This window comes from Macaca nemestrina, chromosome 15 (assembly GCF_043159975.1).
Source record: "Macaca nemestrina isolate mMacNem1 chromosome 15, mMacNem.hap1, whole genome shotgun sequence".
Lineage (NCBI taxonomy): Eukaryota > Metazoa > Chordata > Mammalia > Primates > Cercopithecidae > Macaca > Macaca nemestrina.
In genome coordinates this window covers 51,108,702-51,135,209 of record NC_092139.1, presented here as the reverse complement: position 1 = coordinate 51,135,209, position 26,508 = coordinate 51,108,702, and the positions used below count along the sequence as shown (strand labels likewise).

The following is a 26,508-nucleotide window of genomic DNA, read 5'->3' as shown; positions in this document are numbered from 1 at the left end:
TTCCCAAAGGGAACTTCCAGACTCATGAAGGCAAGGGTGGCTGTTACTTGCAGGGAGAACACATAGGTATGTAAGTGCTATAATTTAAGGAAAGTCAGAAGAGTCCTCTAACGAGGGGTGTACTGTTAAATGTTTAACAACCAGCTCTCTGAAGGGGGCATAAAAGGATTTTATTTTTAGTGTTTGTCAATTTCCATGTCTAATTTCAAGCTCCCAATTTGATGTTATTGGGAGCTTTTCAGTACGGCACTGTCCCTAGCTTGGAAACATGTTTCTCTCCTAGGACTGCATCATGAGCATTCTGGCGTGTTCATTCCTTCGAGGAAGCTACGTCAGAAAAGGGAGGGAGGGAGACTTCTCAAGGTCCTGAACTAGAAGGAAAAAATTGTAATTGGATAAACTATTGACCCTCTTGGCTGTAAAGGAGAGGGCCAGGTGACGTCAAGTGACCTTGAACAGTGACCAGGTCATTCCCACACTGCCAAACCTCTTTTTTGACCATCCATTCTAAGATTGGAAGGTGGATTAGTTTGCCAGGGCTGCTACCAAAGGACCACAACCAAAGGACCAAAGTAACAACCAAAGGAACACCAATTGGGTGGCTTAAACAACAGAAATTTCTTGCCTAGAAGTCCTGGAGATAGAAGTGTCAGCCACCTCTGCTGACATTTCCGTCTCCAGAACTTCTAGGAATAGAATCCATCTCTAGAAGTTCTGCAGACATAATAGATTCTATTCCATTCCTAGAAGTTCTGGAGATGGAATCTATCCCATTCCTCTCCCAGCTCCCGGTGGGCTGTTGGCCATCTCTAGCTTTCCTGGGCTTGTAGATGCATCCCCAGCCCCCTCTGCCTTCATCTTCACATGCTGTTCTCCCTGTGTGCATATCTGTGCCCAGATGATCCTGTTCTATTTTTTTTTTTGTCTTTTAAATAAGGGCACCAATCATATTGGATTAGGGGCCCACCCTACTCCAATAAGACCTCTTCTTAATTAATTAGATCTGCAATGACCCTATTTCCAAATGAGGTCACATTATGAGATATTGGGGATTAGGACCCCAACTTATGAATATTTGGGGACAGAATTGAGCCCACAACAGAAGAGGTGCTGATACGGTTTGGCTGTGTCCCCACCCAAATCTCATCTTGAATTTCCACATGTTGTGGGAAGGACCCAGTGGGAGGTAACTGAATCATGGGGGTGGGTCCTCCCCATGCTGTTCTCTTGATAGTGAATAAGTCTTATGAGATATGATGGTTTTAAAAAGGGGAGTTTCCCTACATAAGCTATCTTCTCTTGTCTGCCACCATGGAAGACATGCCTTTCACCTTCCACCATGATTGTGAGGTCTCTCCAGCTATGTGAAACCATAAGTCCAATAAACCTCTTTCTTTTGTAAATTGCCCAGTCTTAGGTATGTCTTTACCAACAGTGTGAAAACGGATTAATACAGGTGCATACAGTCTTATATTTCTGTTCAGACCTTTGAAATCATTCGGCAGCTCAGAAGAAACTGCTCCATCAGATGCCTAAGAAGACTGTGAATATAGACAACTACCCTTTGATGTCCTCAGAGAAGAAAGAAAGGGATTTTGTTAGAAACCTTCTGATTGGCATCTGACCCTGCAAGTTCTGAACCTTCCCAACAGAACCACATTTCTTGGCTTTGGAGCCTCATCTTGGGGTGTTTCCCCTAATTTTGAACCAAAGTTTCCCTGAAAGCATCAAGGGCAAGTGGCAGCTGGAGCAGAGACTCACAGGTTGTAACAAGCAAGGGTGCCAATGGGGTGGTGTCCAATTGGAAACACCTCTAAGCATAAGCCTCCAGGAAGAGGAAGGGTGGGTTGGAGAGCGGGAGCCGTGAAGCTGGGGAGAAGCAGATGGGGTGAGTGTGGACTAGCCCTGTGACCGCAGAGCCTTCCTGTGGCTCTCCACACATTCTTGGGTCTGGCATCCTACAGCCACCTTGGATCAGGATGTTTGTCTGGTCCCAGGCACTATGAGGTCTTACGTGAATCGATCTCATTGCCCTGATCCCTCCTAGCACATTCTTTTTTTTTTTTTTTTTTTTTTTGAGACAGAGTTTCACTCTTGATGCCCAGACTGGAGTGCAATGGCACAATCTCAGCTCACTGCAACCTCTGCCTCCTGAGTTCAAGCGATTCTCCTGCCTCAGCCTCTTAAGTAGCTGAGATTACAGGTGCCTACCACCACACCTGGCTAATTTTTTGTATCTTTAGTAGAGACGAGTTTTCACCATGTTGGTCAGGCTGGTCTTGAACTCCTGACCTCAGGTGATCCACCTGCCTCGGCCCCCCAAAGTGTTGAGATTACAGGCATGAACCCAGCGCCCAGCCCCTCCTGGTGCATTCTTACAAGAAACCAATTTAGTTGGGCTACCTAGGCCTCTGTTCCTTCAACGCAGAGACAAATGGCTTGTGGCTCAGTCACCACACAGCCCACCCGTCCAACCCATCGTACTGATGAGGAAATACAGGGTTGTTCCTTTCTGGAAACGAGTCACCTCTCCTGCCCTTTTCTATTCATTGTGGGTTCTAAGAAACCATATGCTGGGGTCTTAGGATCTCAGGGTTAGATGATTTGGATCCTCAAGATAGTAGAGCAACACCTCGCAAACTTTAATGGGATCTTGTTAAAATGCGGCATCCGTGGGAGGGGAGGAGGCGCTGAGGTTTTGCGTTTTTCACTCTCCCAGGTGGGCCGTGGCCACACTTTGAGAAGCACTGACTCAGACCATTTTGCAGAAAGTGAGGAATGGAGACACTGACTAGTCTGAAGTTCCCCAGCCAATGGGGGGGGGGGGCGGGGGGGCAGGACTGAGGTTAAAACTTAGGTCTCTCCACTGTCAAGAGGAGTTCTCCACCTGCTGAAATATCCCTGCAACAGGACGGACCTGCTGCTGTGCAGTGTTGGCTCTCTAGTGAAGACAGAGACGTTGACCCGCAGCCAGAAAAGCCTGATTCTGAGAGATGAGTGCCTTCATTTGGTACCCTATGTGCTTCCTTCCCATGGGGCCTGTGACAGCTGTGGTTGGAAGGGCCTGGCTGTGTCCCAAGGAAATTGTCTTTGCAAAGCCAGTCTGGGGGTTAGATCCAGCCTGTGTGCCAAAGTTGGCCACCCACTGCGCTGAAGGGTTCCACTTGGTCTGAAATATTGTTTACTATTGTTTAGGGCTGAGACTCTGGGGAAGTTACATGTGAACTTGCCAATTTTTGTCCAGTGAGATGCTTTAGTCTGGTAAGACTAGGAGTGTGTGTAAGCAAGCAACAATTTAGTAAGGATCCAAAGTTAGATTTCTCATGGCTAAATATAATCTAATCAGACTGAGCTCATTTCATCAATTCAAATTTTACATTGCCTAGCATTCAGAGGCTTAGACTCACTAGGAATACAAACACAGACACAAGGACAGAAGCTAAGGGATGATTTTGGAGGCTGTGAATGGTGAAGAGGTAGAGAAAAATGGTGTGGAAGAGGCCGGGTGCGGTGGTGTACGCTTGTAATCCCACCTTGGGAGGCCGAGGTGGGAGGATCTCTTGAGTCCCGGAGTTTCAAACCAGCCTGGACAACATGGTGAAACACGTCTATAAAAATTTAGCTGGGCATGGTATCATGCACCTGTAGTCCCAGCCACTCTAGAAGCTGAGGCAGGAGAATCACTTGAGCCCAGGAGGTTGAGGCTGCAGTGAGCTGAGATTGTGCGACTGCACTCCAGCCTGGGTGATGCAGTGAGACCCTATTTAAAAAAAAAAAAAAAAAAAGAAGAAGAAGAAGGTAGAAGAAAGAAAACCTAGTCTAAAAAACCAATCGTGGCCGGGCGCAGTGGCTCAAGCCTGTAATCCCAGCACTTTGGGAGGCCGAGATGGGCGGATTACGAGGTCAGGAGATCGAGACCATCCTGGCTAACACGGTGAAACCCCGTCTCTCCTAAAAAAAAAAAAAACAAAAAACTAGCCGGGCGAGGTGGCGGGCGCCTGTAGTCCCAGCTACTCGGGAGGCTGAGGCAGGAGAATGGCATAAACCCGGGAGGCGGAGCTTGCAGTGAGCTGAGATCCGGCCACTGCACTCCAGCCTGGGCGACAGAGCCAGACTCCGTCTCAAAAAAAAAAAAAAAAAAAAATCGTAATAGGCATACACTTAGTTATAAGCTTCCTGGCAGCCAAAGGAAAAAGGGAAACCTAATGGGGTAAATTTTGAGGCGATGTTTGTGGGAAGTGTTCCCTAGAAGCAGAGCCTGAGACAGAGATTCAGCTGCCCAGACTCATTGAAGGAGGGCTCTCAGGAGGAATCTGTGAGCAAGGGAGTGAAGTAAAATACAGAGGGGAAGGAACTCCAAAGCTATGCAGTCTTGGGTAAAGCCTACCTTTGGCCTGGCCCACAAGGGGCTCTGGAGCATAAATTACATTGAAGATTCCTCCCTGTTGGAGGCAAGCAGGCTCCTGCCTTAGCCATCTGCTGTGGGTTGTGCCCTGGGTGTGGGGGGGCATAACTTTCTAGGAGAAAGATTCCACCTGTCGGGGCAATGCTTGGTGAGAGGGGCCGCTGTGAGCCATTAGCAGCCGACACTCACAGCAGCTGGGGCTGCCCCCAGGTCTGCCTGGTGAAGGGGATCTTGGTGGGCACCAATGGCATCCACTGTAGTCATAGATTTCGATGTGACTTTCAGCCCCTCAACCGTGACATTTCGTGTCTGCATTAATTCCGTATCTGCCCCCTGAACAGCTCATCCACTATGTTCTTAAGCCCCGGGCTAGTTCCCGAGGATGGTCTGAGCAGGAAAACACATGTTTTCTGACCTCAGGAAATGTATGGAAAAGCAGCCTTCAATTGCTCACTCTTATTTTCTTCAATATTCTCTTTTTTATGCCTGCATTAAACATATAGTGTTCTGTATATTCACTTATTTTAGTGTTATCAATGTATAAGTGATGAGTTTGTGCATTTTCCATAAACAGACTATACATAATTTAAATGTGTATGTGGAACGGATGCATTCTGTAATTTATTTATAATAGTGCTGGTTTCTATAGCCATTTCATCTATTTGAAATTCACCAAAATCTAAGAAGCAAATTTAAAAACATTCCTAAAATGGAGTTCCAAAAGCCACACAAAAAATCTCATGCACGTCCTTTCCCTCACTTAGCACCAGACCACTTACTCCACACACGGCAGTGACCTTGCGGTGTGAGTCCCACGTCCAGGCTGATTACAGAGAGTCCTCTGGGAGCACAGGGAGGCGGCCACTGCTGGCCTGGCAGCGAGGACAGGCCTGAGAAGACTGTGTATGCCGAGGGGTGGGAGCTGTGCCACGCGTGGCAAGTAGATGTGTGCATCGGAACAGCTTGTGAAGACACAGCAGTTTGGTAATGGATGCTCAAGTAACAAATCTATCAGCTGAGGCCCCAGGGATCGTGGAGGAGAGATGAGCTATCCCCATTGTGCCCGGCCCAAATTCCTGACCCACAGCATCCCAAGCGTAGTAAAGGAGTTGTGTTCTGTGCTATGAAGTTTTGGGGTGTTGCTTAAGTGACAGTCGAGACTGGGACAAATGCTGACCCTTTGCAAGCACTTCTCAGTGACGAGCGCTTGCATCTTTCTCATTTACACATCACAGTGACTCTGTGACCCCTCATTATCACCATTTGACAGGTGAGGTTAAGTCACTTCCTGAGAGACTGGAGCCCAGAAACCCTCTGGTCCCTGAACCTGGGTTCGTGTCTCCTTTGGGGTGGCTCTAGCCCCAGCATCTCAGAGAAGGGGCCCCCTTCCCCTCCCTTTGCAGCATTGACCTCCATCTCATCCCTTTGGAGGCTCTGCCTGGCTTCCTTCTCCTTGGCTTTGTCCAAGCCTGAGCTAATCTCAGAGGAGCGGCTATGAGAATGTGTGCTCAGACCTCCTGCCCCATGAGTGTCATGGTCACAGTCCTGGCTGCTGCCCCCTGGATGTACCACCCCATCCTGCCGAGACCCCATGTCCTGTGTGTTACTGCCAGCCAACGACTGAGCGGGTGGTGTGGGTGCAGGCCCCTTTCTGCCTGTGATGGGCAGCTTTGGCATGGGGACTGCTGTCTGAGACCCTCCCTCCCCAAGCCCCTTCCCTCCCACTGTCGTTCGCAGGAGCCAGGCAGGCATCACGTCTGAGGCTCTTCTGTCTTCTCTCCTTATCCTTCACAGGCCTTCCCGTAGTCAGCCTCCTGCATGGCTAAGCCCCTGTACTGTCTGACTCCTGCAGGACCTGGACTCACACACAGGGTGACAATGGTTTACCCAGTTGCCTCCACCCCTCCACCCACTGTGTCCCACCTTGAGAGTGGCCGGGGCGTAGGGGGCTGGCCCTCTTACCTTGTTCACGCCATCGGCCATGGCCTGCAGCGTGAGCTCCCGGGGCCCATCCACTGTCTTGCCGTTGTCTGTGGGGCCCCAGCTGGCGCTGTAGATGTCGATCAGCTGCGGCATGTGGCTGATGGAGGAGGCCTCGATGATGTCTGTCATGAACGGCTGGTCCAGCATCCGGATGCCTGTGGACATGTTGAGCAGAGGACACCAGGTTTGGGTTCCCCAGTTCACAGGAGACAACGAGGTGGAGGAGGGCTTGGGTCCTGGGTGCCTGGGTTGGAGATCTCAGGTGCTCTGGGGACACTGTGCAGTCCAAGGATCATGAAGGAGGCGCAGATGGTCCTACTGGCTCCCTTCTGCGTCCCACCCATGTCTTTGCTGATGTAACGATTTAAAGACAAGTTTATTCCTCTAACAAACCTTACTAGAATTCCTAATGGGAGAGATCACCTTTGCTGAAGCGATTCTTTGATAAGCTCGTTTCTAAGTAGAAGCTCGACCTCAGAGAACTGGGTGTTGGCTGCAGCCAAGTTTTAGGGGAGAAATAAAGCTACTACATATGATAGATAGAGGAGGCAATAGATATTTGATATATGAGAAGAAATTCCAGCAGGCAGAGGGCAGAGGGCAGGGGACAGAGAGAGGGGCAGGGGCAGTGCAGGAGCGGGTGGGATAAGGAAAGAGGAACTCCCATTTGCACTGTAGCTGGGAGGGACTTTGGAGAGGACAGAAAGGCTGAGATGGCCGTTCTAAACTGTATTAGTAATTCTGTGTCAGACGGCCCCCTCTCCTTTCTTCCCTAGAGCATCGCTGTAAAGTTTGTGTTCCTCTCTGATGCCTCATGGGAGTGATTTCTTGCAGGATGTTGGGAAGAAGCAAAGTCCTGCAGTCCAGGGTAGTGTGGGGCACACAAGCCTAAGACACAGGGGCATAGGGTGAAGATGCCTGTGCTGCACCCGCAGAGCTGGTGCTCCCAGGCTTCCAGTCCCCCTGTGGTCATCCACAAAAGCCCTCTCTAGGGGGAACTCAGCAGCCGCCACTGGGATGGGCGTGATATCTCTCCATCACTACCCTCAAAACTTCGCTGACGGGGTCATATGCCTTTCTCCAGGCTTTGTCATCTGGATGGGTCAGTGGGTTCACGATTCTGTGGCAAGGAGCTTAGAGTGCTAGTGAAGTGGACCTGTCTTCACCCACTGCAATTATGGAATGAAGGTGTTGGGCCATGCACAGTCAAAACCTGGGCCCCAAAACTCCTTCCTTGTCCCCGGTGGCCAAAGGATGTTGTGCCTCAAGAACACTATTTCACAAGCCTCACTCTCTAACGTGGCGAGCAGGTCAATTGAATTACAAGCCACCCAGGTTCTTGCCAGGCACCTGAAATGGACATGAAATTGCTTTCTTTCCTGAGGGTCTACTACTTTCCCAGGTCCCAGGAGACTCCAGGACCTCACTTTCCTCTTCAGTGCTCATAGCCCTCTTCTTGTGTACCTTTAACCTTCTATCACAACTGCTTATTTGAGTGTTTCATACACCACCAGATGGCACGCTCTTTGAGTATAGGGCATGTGTCTACTTTGTTCACTTCTGTGTCCTTGAGGATCAACGTGATGCTTGGTATTTATTTTAACCTTGACAAATATTTGGTGATAAATATCTGGCATTATTGCCTTATTTAGTTGATTTCCTCCCCAACAGAAATAACAGGTCCAGAAGAATGAATAACAGGCTCTACTCATCCATCTTCTACTATTAACCCATAAGCGTAATCACCATGTTTGCCAACAAACATCCAGTTACGAGTTAGCATTCTTTCTCCTGGGTGAAGCTTATCTAGAATAAGCCTAGTCTTTGGCTTGAACTTTCCAGATGTTAAATTTTACGGTTCATTTTATAAGGAGATAGGAAATTTAAGACTCTGTATTTTGCTTTTGATCCATCTATATTTTTATTTATTTAAAAACTTTATATAATGCAGGTGACCAATAAGCCACAGAATAAACTGGTCAGTGCAGCTTCTTCTTGTGCAAAGTCACGCCCACTCTGTGGGTGGGAAATAAACAGAGAGAGGCTGGCATTCACTTGCTCAGATGCTCTTGAACTTGCCTAGTGCCTAGATGACCAGGACCGAATGGCCCACCGCAACTGGAAGGTGAGAGAAATTCAACCCTGGCCAAAGCAGACCTCCGCTGCCCCACAAACCAACCAATGGCAGCCCTGGATTTTGCCAGGGCTGGTGCATGGCACTTCCAGCTGTGCCTTGAACCCTCTTCCTCTTTGCAGCTCTTATCACCTTCATGGGCTCCCTCTGTGCTGCACAAGAACCTCAGAGCGGATGTGTATTAATCTTCTGTTTCAACATTATAGGGTGGCCACAGGCTGAGAGCAAGTCTCTCATTCATATTCAGGGACCAGGCGCCCGATGTTCTTTTAATCTTGTTAAGCTCAAGAGGAATGAGGCATGCATTAATTGAATGAGATACAGTATTAATTTTGCAAGCAACTGCACCATTAGCAGCCAAGACAGCGGCTCAGAGTGACCCTAGGGTTTTAGGGAAGGCCTCTCCTCTGCTCCTGGATGCTCTAGGAGCTACAGGGGAATGTGGGGTGAAGACAGAGAGTAGACCAAGTGAGAGAGAGGGAGAGAATGAGAGAAGGAGGGAGAGAGGCAGAGAGACTGGGAGAGAGAGAGAGGGTAGGCAGAGGGAGAGAGACAGAGAGAATGGGAGAGAGAGAGGCAGAGGGAGAACAGGTAGAGAGAAAGGAAGAGGAGAAGGAGAGAGTGAGAGAGAGAGAGAAGGAGAGGACAGAGAAAGAGAGAGGAAAGGGAGAGTGCAGGAGAGAGAGAAGGTAGAGGGCGAGGGAAAGAGAGGAAAGAGAGAGAAGTAAGAAGGGGGAGGAGGAGGAGGAGGGGAGGAGGGGAGGAAGGGAGGAAGGGAGGGAGAGAGAGGAGAGGGAGAGAGGGAGGAAGGGGGAGGAGGAGAGGAAGAGAGGGAGGGAGGGAGAAAGGGAGGGAGAGAGAGAGAGAGGGAGAGAGAGAGAGAGGGAGAGAGAGAGAGGGAGAGAGAGAGAGAGAGAGAAATCAAAGGAGCTAGGAGTCAGCGTCTTCAATGCTGATGTGTGTATTTGATGGGCAAGGACAGACACAGGCACACATCAAGTGTTTCTATCTGACCCCAGGCAGGTCTGCACAGCACATTAATGAGTAGAGACGACTCTGTGGGTCTCTTCCATTCATTTACAGCCTTCCCCGTCTACCCATGCAGTGTGCACTGTGGCTAGCCTTGGTGCCCTGGGGGCTGCATGCCCAGCGGATTCGAGCTACATCCTCTCTGCCTCTGCTCCTGTTGCACAAGTTGTGCCTGTCCCTGCCTCCAGTAAATGCTACATCTACCCACAAACTTCGGTGCCCATCAATGCCACTTTTTGTGCTTGTGAATATTTGCTCTGGAGGCTAAGGAGGAAGTTCATGCTCACCCAGGTTTTAGGTTCTGAAAACTCGTATTAGTCATTGTGCTTACAGTGATTTTTACTTGTTTATTGAAAAGCTCAGACAAAATATAAGTTTATCTGCAGTGTTATGAGATTCATTGGCCAAGAATAATAATGATAATAATATACAAAAGCAATTCATAGCTGGTAGAGAAATTTCAGGGCATTTTCACCGTGGTCAACTGTGTGGTTTTAAGATACTTTTCAAAATCTTCAATCAAAGGTGATCTCATCCCGAAGCCCAGTGTGTAAATCTGTATGCTTTGGTTTAAAAAGGAAGGTGAGTAGGACCAAACCCACCTGGCCTGGCCCCATCTTGGGGTTGCTCTGAGAGTCTGCAGAAACCCAGAACAGTGAGGAATTGCGGAGCCCCACCCTCAGGCTCTTCTTGTTCCTGAGCCCTGGTTACTCTCTGTCCTCTTGCATGAGTTATCTTATATTTTCTTATTTGCTCCCTGTCTTTGTTTCCTCCTAGACTGAGCTACCTGGGGCAGGAAACCTGTCTGCCAGCTTCCATCCCCTGCAACAGGAAGGTGCCCACAGTGACTACTGACCACACAAAAGGCCTGAAGGCAGGAGACAGTGTTATGACTCCTTGATACAGTCTCGAGCTTTAACAGTTTCAGAAATATACATTTGACAAATTTGCAAGAACCATCATTTGGAAGGTCATTATGTTTGTGGTACATGTGCTTGGTTTTGTGGATTTTGAATAACACATTTAATTTTAATGTTTGACTCAATCTTTTTGATTGAAGTTGTCATTTCCTTAAAAATTAAAATGAAAAAAGAAAGAAGGAAAGAATGGAGTCCTTTTTAAAGAGAATTACTCGAATAAAGGCATTTTCAAAATAAAACATGTAATATTTTTCTTCAAAATTTATACAATTAGGTCAGTGAAAATGGAAATGTAAATAAACTTTAGAATAATGTTTCTGAGGTTATTAAAGCTTGAAGACTGCAGGATGACTTTTGGGACATCCCATATGTGTGGGTCTACATGTCACATAGTTTGAAATGAAGACAGACGCGAAGAGAAATGAAGGAGAAGATCTTTGCACGGATTAAAATGGGTTAGGGGCTAACCTCTGGGACACACCAAGAATGCCTAAAAATCAACAAGAAAAAGACAGGAGCCTTGATGGAAAAATGAGAAAAATTTATGAACAGAAGAGGAATTCAGGCAGATGCAGAGATGCTCGATGCTTTTTTCTGTTCAGAGGACTCAATTTACAATCTCATCTCCCCTCTTCTTTTTTGAATTCCTGGATTAAGACTCAACAGCATTTTAACTTTGGGCTTTTTCTGGAGACAGCGTGGAGGGGTGCTGGGGAAGGACCTCAGACATCACAGGGGCGCCCCCCTAACCTGTAAATGAACGTACACCTCGACTTTGAGACCAGCAACGATCCGAGTTGGCCACCAGGTGGCGCTTTAGACCGCCTTAGCCCAGAAAAACTCCCGAATGGAAAGATTCTCTGGAGGGTTTGACTCATTTTTAGCAAATAATTAAAAACCAGCCAACTTTTGGAATTGCCAGCCAGGCTGAATAAAATGTTTTCCTTAAATTTGTAAGATAAACTCTGCTTTTTTTGCAATCCATGAGTAATTCACCAGTGCTTCCTCAAGAATTCATGTTGACGCCTCAGGGAGCCGGAGGACACTGGGTACCCTAAGGCACAGGCACCGGACTGTTGCCTCACAGCCCTTGTAGTTAGAACCAGCGTACGTGGTCACAGGGGAGCCAAGCTGGGGCTAAGGGAGTGGGAAAAGAAAGAAAGGAGGCTCCCTTGCTCTAAATCTTTGGTGGCTGTTCTTGGTTTCTGGAAGCTCAAAGGGTTGTTGCCATGCCCCAGATGTCCTCACAGAAGACCAGTCGCGTCTTTGAGGTGTCAGGCTGCATTCAGCAGGCGAGGCAGAGGCTGCTGCACCTGCCGGGTCCTCTGGCCTGCTCCCTGGCTTTTTGCCTAGGGGCGTCCCCTGCCCAAGGAGCTCCACTCAGTTCAAGCGAGCTGGGCAGACTGGGCAGGCCCAGGGGCACCCCCAAACAATGAACGATGGGAAGTGGCAGATTAACGCCACAGCCTCCTCACTTTAGTGGGGTCAATTGTGAGGGGGAGTTCTCCACACTCTCTCAGAGAATTACCTGCAGGACGGGGCCCCTGTTGTCCACGAGACTCACTTTGCTGGCCTCCATTCCTTTCCTGTCTTCTTCCCCGACTCCCTCACTCTGGCTTCCCCGGGCCACCTCCCACATGAACTACTTGCCCGGAATCCTTGTCTCAGGTTTTGCTTTTAGGAAGAGCAAACTAAGACAGCGGGAGAATTAGATACATTTGATGAGCACTCAGCGCTCAGATGTTTTCAGAGGGCAAATAATAAGAGAAGAGGAAAAAAGGAAAAGAAGCAGATGGAAAAAGAAGCTCCCAGGAACCTCCAGAAAGCTACGAGCTCCCCCTAACTCTTTTAACTTTTGCAGGTGGTCATTTTACTTTGTTCCGAAAACCAGTTGGGTGTTTGAATAAGAAATTCAGGTTTGAATTTTTCAGTTGCTTCTAGTTCTGTTCTGTGAGTAGAGAACCCACCTCCCTTAGATTCCATCCCAGGTCTGAGCGTGGCTTATAAAATATTAACCAAGTGATGTTCTTTCCCCCGAGCTCATAATGGCTCCTGACATTTTAATGCCAGCATTTTGGATGCGCGCAAAGTAAAGAAAGCTGAAACCCAGGGGCAAAGCCTCCTCTATTTACATTTTAGAAACCTCCAGATATATTCTTTTGTGACATTCAGCACCCAGTTCAGGCAAGCCTCTTAGCAAACAGTGTTGAAAAGAGGTTAATAGTGGGTTTGTATAGGTTACTTTTGCTTTATTTAGTTCCATGGAAATGGAGGTGTCAGCAGAAAGTAGGTTTATGGTTCCATTAAATTGCCAGGAGAAGAAAGTATCAGGACAGTTGTAAACAAAAAAAAGAAAAAAGAAAAATAAGGCTGGGTGACTCAGCCTGAATAAATTAAGAACCAATTTGATGCAAAACTTGGAACAAGACTGGAGCCACTCCATTCTCAGACATCTCGTTGAAAGCTTATGAATCTCTCAGTTTCTGTCTCTGTCTGTCTGTCTCTCTCTCTCTCTCTCTCTCTCTTTTTTTTCTGAGAGGGGAGGGATGTTGGTTTCTAAATTTCCAGGGACTTGCCACTCTCATTTCTAAGGGCTCCATAAAGAGGAAATTGTTAAATATCCTACCCAGTAAAATGTAAGCAAAAGGTTCTAGGTAGAATTTATCTTTTTAAAGATGAGTTCCATTGTGCAAAACATTTTGAAAAGCTCTGAGTATGTTTACGAATAATTTATACACACCACCTTGTATTCTACAGTCTATATTTGAGCCTCATTAAAATGTTATTGACACTGACACGGAAGAGTAGTGACTGACAATTCTATTTATATAAAGTTCAAAAACTGGCAATAACCATTTTTTTTTTTTTTGCTGTTAGAAAACAAGATCATGGTTATTCTTGGGTGTCTGAGTAGTAACTGGAAGGGGTCATAAAGGGCTTTGTGGTGCTGGTTACATTTTGTTTCCTGATCACTATATGGGTATGGCCAGTTTGGGGAAAGTCACTGAGCTATGTACTTACGATTCATTAACTTCTTTGAGTTTATATTATGCTTAAGTTAAAAATTTAAACCTGTATTGATATTGCTATGCAGGTTAAAAGAAAAAAAATTTTTTCACTTGTGCCAAATCTGTGGATCCTAGCTTTTCTGTACTAGTGGGATTTTTTGCTGGGCCACGGTCAGCCTTGAGATCAGGGCCATGGTCAGCCTTGAGATCAGTGTGATACCTAGTGGGGGCCTGCTGTTTGGCAGGGCTGGCTTACCTGCAACCTTGGAGTTGTATGCTACTCCGACCCCACAGATATTGTTGTTGGCGGCAGCAGAAACTTCTCCTGCACATCGGGTCCCATGGCTTTGGAAAAATATAAAGACACATTAGATACGCAGTGAAAAGAATTTGACTACATCTGTCATGGGCTCAAAATTCTCTTTGGAACAAGGATGAAATCTGCATATCATATACAAGTAAACCCTGTGTCACTGAAGAGGTTGGCCCTTGTGTTAAAGCTCTGTGAAAACTTAAAGAGCTGAGCAAACCATTATCTACCTGTCTTTTAGTTTTCTCTAAAGTGCCCCATCTTGGGGTGGTTTGTAAAAGCCGCAATAGAGAACTGAAACAAGTATAAACTGAGTCACTCAGAAGGGTGTGTTTTCAGACCTAAGCAGCATTCAAGATGCAAAAAATTCCAGTGGTGTAAATCATCTGGAACTACCAGATCCAACCATGAAAAGTTCACTTTATTTATATTTATTTATTCATTTTTTTTTTGAATCTGGGTCTCCTTGGTCACCTACGCTGGAGTGCGGTGGTGCAATCTTGGCTCACTGCAGCTTCGACTTCCCAGGCTCAAGTGATTCTCCTGCCTCAGCCTCTTGAGTAGCTGGGACCATAGGTGTGTGCACCACACCTGGCTAATTTTTTGTATTTTTTGTAGAGAAGGAGGTTTCCCATGTTGCCCAGGCTGGTCTCAAACTCCTGGGCTCAAGCGATCCTCCCACCTAAGCCTCCCAAATTGCTGAGATTATAGCTGTGAGCCACTGCGCCTAGCTAGAAAAGTCCATTTTAATGGTGGGTGGAACAGTTACTGAATCAAATGGGCACATTCCCAGGTCTGCTGGGACAGTGCGAATATGGCCTGCGGAATGCACAAGGTCTTTCCACTCACTGTTCAAACTGCGGCAAACAATCAGGAAATGTGGGTGAAGGGGTTCATTGGCTACATATCCCTAGGAATTTTCCATTTCTGCAGCATCAACTAGTGCTGTCTGGGACATCCTCTTGGGGCAAGCAAAGCTATCACACCAGCCCTTAAAAAATATCACATGCAAGGATTGAAAACACACACACACACACACACACACACACACACACACATATACACACATTTTCTTTCTCTGTATGAATCAAAGTAAATCCTGCCTCCATAAAGGCTACATATTTCATCCCTCAAAATTCTCTTTGGAACAAGAATGAAATCCGCATATCATGTACCCAGATATGTACACCCAGTGTCACTGCAGAGGTCGGCCCTTGTGTTAAACCTGTCCCTGTCCTAAAACAGTTCACCAAAGGCTGGAGGACAAGTGCATGTGAACCAGCTTGAACAAAGTAAAGATATTAAGTCTTCTGTATCTTTAATTTTGGCCCTTAAGCAGGGGAGAGGAATGCCATGGGCTCTCCAGAGGAACATATGGGAAGAAACATTTCGTTGCTAAATTAGGCGACACTAATTAGCAATCAGCCATAAATAGAGGTTTCTTACGATTGTTCCTAACACCAAGCCTTCTCACAACCCTGGGCCTTTGAATCTGGACTTCTCTTGTCATTTATTTTGACTGAAAGAATGTGGTAGAAGTGATGAGCCTGGGCCTCAGGAGACCTTGTGGCTTTTCTGCTTTCTCTTGCCACCCTCTCTAGGCTCCATGTGAGCAAGCCCGGGCTAGCCTATTGGATGATGAAAGACACATAACCTGTCGTGCTTGACACCCCAGCCAACAGTAATCTATTGACATGTGAGTGAGGTCATCCTAAACCAATGAGCTCCCAGCAACCTGCCAGCTGACCAGGGAGACAAGGGTGAGCTCAGCCAAGACAAGCCTAGCCTGGTCCAGATCAGTAGAACTTTCCAACCAACCTATAGACTTGGGAGCAATAATCAATGCTTATTGTTTCAAGCTATTGAATTCTGGAATAATTTGTTATGCGGCATTATCATGGCAGTAGATTGCTGATACAATGAAGGAACAAGGCTAGAGGGACACCATGGCTTATGTGCAGGGAGTCAGGGTTCACACCTGGACTGTCACGGTGACTGTATTGGGGCTTTTGTGAACAGCCTGTATTGTGGGGCTGCTGGGGTGTCCAAATGAAAACCTGAGGCCCTGTGCCCAACCCTGTGGATTTCCTGAAAGAACAGGCATACCCTTTCCATCCACACTGCTGGTTTTTGCACCAAAGTGATTTGATCATCTCACAGCTTTTTCAGCCAAAAGCGTGTATTTCTGTATATATTACACCTAGGGAATAGTGTCAGATATATCCAGCAATATGAATAAAACAACTCTCTTTTACCGACATCTACTATGGGACAGACCCTGTGCTGAGAGTGTTATATACATGATTTTATTAAATCCTCACAACAGCCTATTATTATCCCCATTTTAAAGATGAGAAAACTGAAGCTTAGACAGATGTGAAGTCACTTCTCAAATAGGAAGCAGGGCAAGAATTCAAACTCAGTTCCGCTGCTTCCAAAGCCCTGCTCTTCACCATGATCTTTAACTATCGTGTAATCCTATCAGAAACATGCAGAATAACATTGTGATGGTTAATTTCACTTGTCAATATGGCTGGGCCACGAGGTATCCAGATATTCGGTCAGACATTATTCTTGGTGTTTCTGCAAGGGTATTTTGGATGAGACATTTCAATTCGTGGACATTGACTAGAGCAGCTTGTCCTCCATAATGTGCATGGGCGTCATCCAATCTCTTGAAGGTTTAAATAGACAAAATATCTGGCCTTCTCTGAGAAGAGAGAATTCTCTTGAAGACTGCCTTTGGACTTCACCTGTAACATTGGATCTTCCTGGTTCTATAGCAGGCTACCTTCAGACTCGAGCTGGACCATTGGCTCTCAGGGTCTCCAGCCTGCTGGTTTACCCTGCAGGTTTTGGACTTGCCAGTCTGTAGACTGAGGTGAGTCAATTCCCTATAATGAACCTCTTTTTATATGTATACACATCCTACTGGTTCTGTTCTCTGGAGAACCATGACTAAAGCAAAAAGTAACCAAGTAATTAAATCTGTTTTTGCTGGTTTCTTAGTTCAGTCATTTGCTAATATCCATATTAGTCCACTTTCACACTGCTATGAAGAAATACCAGACACTGGTAATTTATAAAGGAAAGAGATTTAATTGACTCACAGTTCAGCATTGCTGGAGAGGCCTCAGGAAACTTACAATCATGGTGGAAGGCACCTCTTCACAGGGTGGCAGGAAGGAGATAATGAGTGCCAGCAGGGGAAATGCCAGATGCTTATAAAACCATCAGATCTTGTGAGACTCACTCATTATCATGAGAACAGCATGGGGAAAACTGCCCCCATGATTCCATTACCTCCACCTGGTCCTGCCCTTGACACGTGGGATTATGAGTATTACAATTCAAGGTGAGATTTGGGTGGGGACACAGAGCTAAACCATATCACCATTCACCTAGGTATTCTGGTACAGTATTGTCTCTCACTTTGCAACATGGTTTTTGTTGGTGGCAGAAAATGCTGAATGGTCACCAGTCATTCTCTTTTCTCCCTAGGCTGCAGTAAGGCTCCCATCCTCCCTTGCACTTGTATATGGCCATGTGACTGAGTTATGGCAAATATGTGAGCAGATGGGTAAATGCTATTTGTAAGCCTGGCCCATAAAAATCACCCTTGGGCAATTATTCATGCTCTTTCCCCTCAAGTAGTTTGATGCAAAAAATCCCAGCAACATTGGAAACCTATGCCAAAGATGAAAGGAGTCTGCATCCCCGAATCACTGCTTGGAGGAGAGCTGCTCCACCAGGAACACAGAGATGGATCAGTGGGTGAGTGATAAATAAACCAAAAAAGGTGCTAAGCCACTAAAGCACTAAGATTTCAAGGCCGAGATTTATTTGTTATAGCTACTAGGATAACCTGAACTCGCACATTTTTATTTTATTTCTATTGATTATTGCTATAATTTTATTAGATGCTACTCGATAACCTGTTTTGGAAGGATAAATTCTAATAATAAGTGAAATAAACTAATTTGAAGGATCCCACAAAAAGAGATGCTGGGTGACTAGGATGAGTACAAAGCAGTCCTTGATGAAGAGAAGAAAAATGGCTGCCTTGTCTAATGGTAGAATTCCCCTGCCCTCTCACTAGGCATGTGCAGGGTGCATGATGGACTTTTGGCATTCGTTTATTTAATGCACACTTTGAGGCTGGTGTGTAGAAGTGAGTCTTTTAATGGTGAATGGGCATGTCTGACATTTTGGAGTTTCCATTTTGGCTCAGGTTTATTATTCAAATATGTGTAATTATGAAATATTTAAAAAATATAGACAATTTCAGTGAATAGTACAATGGCTCTTATATAGCCACCATCCAAGTCTATCAAAGCCAAACATTTTTTATACTTTGGATTATTTTTAGAAAAACATAATTCTTTATAGGCCAGGTGCGGTGGCTCACTCCTGTAATCCCAGCACTTCGGGAGGCCAAGGCAGGCAGATTGCTTGAGGTCAGGGGTTCAAGACCAGCCTGGAAACCCCATCTCTATTAAAAATACAAAAAAATTAGCCAGGCATGGTGGCCTGTGTCTGTAGTTCTAGCTACTCGGGAGACTGAGGCATGAGAATTGCTTGAACCTGGGGGTTGGAGGTTGCAGTGTGCCAAGATTGTGCCACTGCACTCCAGCCTGGGTGACAGAATGAGACTCTCAAATAAAAAAAAAGGTTGGGTGCTGTGGCTCATGCCTGTAATCCCAGCACTTTGGGAGGCTGAGGGGGGGGGTACATCACGAGGTCAGAAGTTCGAGACCAGCCTGACCAATATGGTGAAACCCCGTCTCTACTAAAAATACAAAAATTAGCCAGGCGTGGTGGCACGTGCCTGTAATCCCAGCTACTCAGGAGGCTGAGGCAGGAGAATCACATGAACCAGGGAGGCAGAGGTCGCCGTGAGCCGAGATGGAGTCACCACACTTTAGCCTGGGTGACAGAGCGAGACTCCGTCTCAAAAAACAAAAAACAAAGACAAAAAAACTCCCCAAGAAACAACATAAATCTTTACAGATACAATTGAGGCCCTCTCTGATGCCATTCCTTCCCCTCTTTGCTTCCTCAGAGGTAATGATTGTACCAAGTTTGCTGTTCAGAATGTTTTTATGAGCTTATAATCAGGTATGCATAAGCATATATGCCACTCTTTGCATGTTTTCAAACTCTCTGTAAAAATTTCCTCGTATATTATCTACGTAAAATTGGCTTTATTTGCTACAATTTCTGAAGTTAACTTGTGGATTCTGGTTCATCCATTTTTAGTGCTGTGTAGTAGTCTATTTATAGATATGCTGCGATTTATTTATTTATACTTCTATTGACAGGTATTTAGATTGTTTGCAATTTGCTTGCCATTACAAATAATTTGAAAAGAAACATTTTTGTTTATTATTTTCATGTACGCATAAGGAAGAGTTTCTCTGAGGTCTTCTTGTGTAACTTAAAACAGGTTATATGGCTATATACTACCTCCTTCAAGGTGCAAGCAATCCTTTTCAACATTGATCATTGTCGAATGTTACCAATTTTGCTAGTCCAGTTGGTGTGAAATGGTATGTTATTGTTTCATTTTGCATTTCCTCGTCACTAGCAAGGTAAACTTTTCATAGGTTATTTGGCTTAGATTTTCTTTTCTGTGAATTGCATGTTAATAACCTTGGCCCATTTCTTCTATTAAGGTATTTATTTATTTTTCATTGATTTGTAGCTGTTCTTTACAAAGTTTGTATATTAAGCCTTTTTTTCCCCATAAAATTTGCTGCACATGTCTTCTAGTCTGTGGCTTGTCTTCCAAATTTATTTATTGTGACTTCTTTTTTTGAACAAAAGTGTTTAATTTTAATGTAGCCAGCTTTATCAATCATTAATTTTTCCATGTGGTTTAGTGGCTCATTTAAGAAATCCATCCCTAATTTACATTCTATAGGGAATCGTCTGCCCTTTCCAGATCTTTTTCCAATCTGAAGAGATTAGCTGAGAGTCTAGCACCTTTTAAAGGTCTTAAGAGGAAACATCTGTCATCTATTGCCTCTAAGAGTGGCCACTTATGAGATTTAATCTATATAAAAGGTACCCCGGTCTCCACAAACCCTTATCTTAACCCAGACACACCTTTCTACTGATTCCAGGTCTTTAGATAATAACTCTTTCAACCAATTGCCAATCAGAAAATCTTTGAATCTACCTATAACCTGGAAGCCCCTGCTTCAAGATGTCCTGCCTTTCCAGACCAAGCCAATGTCTATTTCACATGTACTGATTAATGTCTTATGTGTCCCTAAAACATATAAAATCAAGCTCGAACTCAACCACCTTGGGCACCTGTTCTCAGGACCTCCTGAGGCTGTGTCATGGGTCATGACCCTTAACCTTGGCAAAATAAACTTCTAAATCAATTGGGGAAAAAAGGAAAGAAATCCATCCCCATGTCATGACCATAAAGGTGTTTTTATTTTTTTCCTAAAATATTTATATCCATTTAGGTCTTTAATTCTCCTGGAATTTATTTATGCTCAGTATGTGGAGTGGGTGCCTATTTCTCCCCATGTACATAGTTATCCCATTTATCGAATACCTTCACTCCATCCTTATCATTTTTATTGCTATCTTAATCATATATTAGGGTTCCTTTTATGTGGCGTCTGTTTTTGCACTCTCTATTCTCTTTCTTGATCTTTTTGTCTCTTTCTATGCTAACCCTACAATCTCATATTATTGCCACTCTGTAATGTTTTGGTATCTGGTCGGCAAAGCTTCCCGTCTTGCTGCTGTTCTGTTGTTGTTGAACTTCTACTTCATCATCTTCTTCTTCTTTATCTTCATTCTCTTCCTCTTTTTTCTCCTTTTTTCCTCCTCCTTATTTGTCTTCTTCTATTTTGGCCACTTGTTTTTCCATATCAATTTTAAAATAGTTTTGTCTAGTTCCACTGAATAATCTATTGAAACTTTAATTGAAATTGCAATTAATTAATATATTAGTTTGATATGATATCTTTATATTGTTCCATCTTCTTATCCATGAACTTAGTATGTCACTCTATTAATTTAGGACACCTTTATGTCTTTTGTAAATTTTATAATTTTCTTCTTAATGATCTCACATCTTTTCTTAGATTTATAATTATTTGATTGGCTATGAAATGTAGCATAGTGTTGAATTAAAGAGATGATAGGGAGAACCCACATCTTGTCCCAGACTTAGAGAATGCTATCAAAGTTTCACCATGAAGAATAATGTTTGCTGTAGGTTTTTGATAAACAGGCTGTTATATTCAATTCGATAATTATCTCCTCAAGTGCATCCAGGCTAGATTTTATCCCATTTATTGAGATTTTATTCCACAGGCTGTATTTTTCAGCTGCAATTTGTTCTTTTCATGTCCATGCTTTTGTTTTCATCTATGTTTCCCCCATCATTTAGTTTTCTTTAAAATAGATGTCATCCATGCATTTATCACTCTGAGCAAACTAAAAATAACTTATTATAAAGTCTTTTTCAAGACTGCTTCATAGAACCAATTTCATATGGTACAAATTAATATCCTGAGTTTTAGTTTTTTAGGCGTATTTTTTTCAGATATTTTGGAATGTTGGATTTTAGGATAATTTTGATGTGGAGATATTTTTTCCTTTTTTTTTTTTTTTTAACCTCTCTTCCTTTCCTGGCTACTGGTCCTATGGTTGTTTCAACTGACTCCTTAGTTCTGTTTCTGACAGCCAGTTTCTACAACAGTGCTTCAGGAATCTGCATTCACAGAGATAAGGAGATAAGACAGATCAGTCAGCAAGCCAGTGTGCAGCTTGGCCAAGTTCATGCACATGAGGCTGTCTTTGTCTTCTGGTCTCCAGTCTCTCTACAGCTACAGATTCTTAGACAACAGAAGACCCATGGTGGCCAGCTGCAGTCTTTTCAGCCTTGACTTTGGAGAAAGAAGCTCCGGTGTTAGACATATTAGAACTGAAATGCAGAGACTTCCTGGCTAGTTCGGCATTTACCGCATTTGCTGGCTAATGTCCAATGAGCTCTACAGGGTAAGATTTTGGGGTTTCAAGAGCCTACTTGATAGAATAGATGAGAAATGAATAGGTCAGGCAGAATAGGTTGGAATAGGCGATAGGTGAGAATGAGCAAAGCTGCCTCTGGGGAAGTCCCTGAGTCTGCTGGCAAGCACCCATTGCTTTCTGGAGAAGTGAGCAGACTCCTCATCTTTCTGAGGCCAGATGCTAGACATTTCAATTTTCCTAATAGATCAACTTTGTCTCATGCATACAAGGTATCTTTAGCTATAACTCTTTTTTCAATCAGCAATGCAGAAACACAGGCGCTAGAGTCTTGACAGAAAGTTTAACCTTGCTGACTGTTATCCACTTTCTGTCAAAAGCTTAAACGAGAGAGCAGATGTCTGAGAAAGGTGGGTGATTGGCTGAGCCATCCATTTACTCCTGTAGCATAAATTCTCCTACTTTTCTTTGTCATTGAATAATCTTTGACTTAGCTCCTGTAGAAATCTCTTTGCTGAATTTCACAACTCTATTGGCTGCCCACAGTGCCTACTATGTGCCATGCTCTGCACCAAGGACTCTATACCTCTCTCGAATCCCCAGTACAAGCCTTCAAGGTGGGAGCTTTAGTCCCAGTTTATAGATAAGGGAACTGACTCAGGGATCACTCATTCCATACCAAGCGATTAACATAATATTACATTTGTCTACATAAGGTGCTGTCTTTTTCTCTCTTAAGAGTTATTGCCACCTGAGGACCATAAAATCTCTATATGGCATGTATACATTAGCTTACAAAGTGGAACTAATTATACCCAAATATAAGTCTTTCTTTTACAATCTTTATAGTTTTCGCCATAACCCCTAAGTCTATATTACATCTACTCCTTTTAGCTGAAGGAAAAATTTAAACAATAAATACTTTTCTAATCCAGGTAGGGGACTAGAAATTTAAAAAAATTAAACTCTGTTGGATTTCACTGTGCGCTGGTTTGGATGTAGAAAGGGTTTGTTACAAGCAGTAACCTTTGAGCTAATATCGACTGATGAGGTAGTCATAAAGCTCACATGAAATAGTTAGACTATGTCTTTGAAAGCAGTTTGCATTTCATTATCCAGGAGGTGTTTCAGAATTAGTTCGTAAAGATATAAGGGAAACCATTAAGTATCACCAGGGTAAGGTAGCAGCCTTACATCAGTGTGAAAATAGCCAACCAGAGAGGGCCATTTTTCTCACACGTTTTTTCTGTGGCCTGTTGCTTAGGGTTCTTCAGAATGAAATACGACTTTTAATAAGAAAATAAAAGTTAATCCCAGAAATCCTTTCTTATTTGAAGGTTTAACTAATGCTATCAATCACATTAGCTCACAAAGAGATAAATGTTCTTCAGCCTCCATTTATCCATCTTCCTTCCCTCCATTTTGTTTGCTTGAGTAATAAATGTCTTCTCTCTTCCTGAATTTATAGTAAACTTTTTGCAGCCAAGAATTGCATCTAACCCAGAATCTTTCACTGTTTAGGGCTTAATAGATAGAGTATGCTGCTTCCCCTGACGCTTCATAAATATCATCAATGGCAGGGATGACATTTCAGTGGTGAATGCCTGTCAAAGAAATGCTATGCAAGAGGGATTTTTATGGACAACAGCACAGTAATGGAATACAGATCTGCAATGCATCACCAAACATTGACCTAAAACTGAGCAGGGCTGCAAGATTATTGACAAAACGTGGGCTGCAGACCTTGAGAGCAGCAGGCAGCTTGAAAATGGACAGATGTCAAGGCCACTCAACATCTTGCCATGGTTGAAAATGTATGCCACTCATCCATCAACCAGCCAGTCAATATTTTTTGAGTGCCAGCAACGAAAAAAATGTGGTACTAAATCCTGATACCTCTTAGCAAATCAATTATATCTCTTTTGCACATTACTGATGTCCATTAAATGTGTATTTTCTACCTTTTTGCAATTTGAGTTACTATTATTATTATTATTTTGTTTGGTCAAATGTATTTTGCTCATTGCAAGCTAAGAGAAAATTATACCCTTTTTGAAAATTTCTTAAATGTGTTTCAAGTTCATCCCTGGAGCTCAGATACTGCATGTAATTATTAAATGGTTCACAGTAGAATAAATACACTTGCTCTGCTTAAACAGGAATAATCCAACAAAAGCAAATCAAGCACAAGGCAAGCTATTCCAATATACACATTCCCTAAAAGCAGTTCTGCATATGTATGAAGTTTGTTTTCCTAAAGCACCCTTGGCTTGGAGTTTAATAAAGGAAAACAACGAGTAAGTGCAGAGGGTATGAGATGATGGTTTAAAGTGTCAGGAAAACCTAGGAGAGATTTGTTGCTATTGAACTCAGTCTCCCAACCAAGGGGCACATTTTATTTCTTTGTTTGGGTGTCCTCTATAGTGCATTTTATTTTCTACTTTCACAGCAGTGAGAATCTCGTGCTGGACAGCCACTGCCTTTTCCTGTGAAGCAATTACTCCTGCGTTGTAACTAGCCTTTGTGGCAGTCAGTGTGGCTGGAATAGTTAATAGCAACAGGCCTATCGCTGGTCAGCATGTCAGCCCTATATTGGAGCTTCAGGGCATGCTGACGCCAGCATTTCTCAAGAGCCCCAAGTCTGTTGAACAGAGGTAGGGCATCGGATTTAGCGCCCATGCCCAGAAAACACCTGAAGAACCTGTGGGATGCCTTGGTGTCTGCACAGCTGGTGGGAGGCTCATGCTGGGCCCTGTGCCAGCCAAGAACAGGTGCCAGGCTCCAGGCCATTGGGGCTTCTGAGAGTAGAAGCATATCTTGAGTGTAATAACAGAATGAGCCTCATCTATGCCCCGGCCCAGTTCTGACCCAACCATCCTAGCAACTTTTCCAACCCTTTTAGGCTCCACCTTACTTGCGGATCCTTCTTAGAATGCTGCCTTCTGCACCAGCCTCCAAATCCCACAGCAGTTATCCAGACTACCTCCTGAACATATCCTGCACCTCCCCGCCAGCCTATCTTTGTCCAGATTGTATCCTTGCCCTGGGATACATTTGTTCCCTACTCCCAACTCTTCCTATTGCCTTAGATAAAATCCTAGACCGGTGACCCACTGGCATCAAATCCTGCCTCCACTTCTTAGTAGCCCTGTAACCTTGCACAAGTAACTTAACCGCTCTGTGCCTCAGTTTCCAAAATGGGGAAAATCATACTCCTTATTTCAGAGGGTTCTTATGATAATTAGTTGAATGAATACATGCAAAACACAGAACAGTGCCTTAAATACAGTAACTGTTCAACTTGCATTAGATCTCCTTGTGTTATTTTAGTCTGGGCTACATTTTTGCATTGTAGTAACTTGGGCATCTGTTGCCTAATCCTATGACATTGCAAGCTCCTTGGAAGCTTGCACACCAAAACAGTTTCCTGATACCAAACTGAAGTCCTAGTTCTGTTATTACCTCTTTTTATGCCCTATGCTTGTTAAATTTACTTCTTGTTATTAGAAAAAAAAGATATACAAAAAAAGAGTAAAATCCCATGTACTCATCACAGAGCTTTAACAATGATTAGCTCATAACCAATTTTATTGCCTCTATACTCCAATCATTCTCTTCCCTCCTGCCTCAAGCCATAAGTAATACTGAAGAAAACATCAGGCATAATATCATTTCATCCCAGAGGGTTTTTAAATAAACATATCCTACACTCATGGAACGGACGCCTCATTCAAATTCTCCTTCAGTCAAGCAGGAATCATCTCCAGGACGATGGTGATGTTTTGAACTAAGGATTCTCCTGGTGCTGTGGACTTGAGCTTCACCCCATCAGCCTCCCATAATCATCTACAATGGTAGTTATGTATTGAAAGTAGTTGTGATTTGAGTGCTGGCATCATCCAGTCTTTGTAATAACAAGCCATAGTGGGTGAGAATCTTTGAAAATGACTTGATAATTGAAAAGCACCCATTTACTGGTCAAAGTGGACACTCTGTCTTAGTCATTGGCTCCCTAAGGCATGGGGATCATGCTCGCCTGAGTCACTATGACTGTGTCTCTGGTAATTGGACACTTGGGAATTCTTACCACTGACAATGACGAGTTTTATTGCCCTAAGCACTAATTAGTCCTAATTGGAGGTTTTTAGCTGGTTTAAAATTATACTTTTGAGAACAAGTTTGCAAATGAAATATTTAAGAGAGAAGATATTTCCTTAGTGTTCTTAGTTTTTTAAATTTTCTCTTTAAAATTATTATTATACTTTAAGTTCTAGGGTACATGTGTGCAACATGCAGGTTTGTTACATAGGTATATATGTGCCATGTTGGTTGGCTGCACCCATCAACTTGCCATTTACTTGAGGTATTTCTCCTAAAGCTATCCCTCCCCCAGCCCCCCATCCCCAACAGGACCTGGTGTGTGATGTTCCCCATCCTGTGTCCAAGTGTTCTCATTGTTCAATTCCCACCTATGAGTGAGAACATATGGTGTTTGGTTTTCTGTCCTTGTGATGGTGTGTTGAGAATGATAGTTTCCAGCTTCATCCATATCCCTGCAAAGGACATGAACTCATCCTTTCTATGGCTGCATAGTATTATATGATGTATATGTGCCACATTTTCTTAATCCAGTCTATCACTGATGGACATTTGGGTTGGTTCCAAGTCTTTGCTATTGTGAATAGTGCCACAATAAACATACGTGTGCATGTGTCTTTATA

The 26,508-nt window shown here is 44.0% G+C and overlaps 1 protein-coding gene across 2 annotated transcripts in view; it reads right to left on the bottom strand.

Moving 5' to 3' along the window:
- The window catches only part of LOC105486861 (proprotein convertase subtilisin/kexin type 2), a 253,633-nt gene that overhangs the window by 39,029 nt on the left and 188,096 nt on the right, over window positions 1-26,508 (bottom strand). For both annotated transcript variants that reach the window (XM_011749944.2, XM_011749943.2), the window contains 2 exons: window positions 13,736-13,824; window positions 6,368-6,543 (listed from right to left, as the gene is read on the bottom strand). In XM_011749944.2, the coding sequence (XP_011748246.1) occupies window positions 6,368-6,543; window positions 13,736-13,824 (265 nt within the window). The remainder of the gene's footprint in view (window positions 1-6,367; window positions 6,544-13,735; window positions 13,825-26,508) is intronic.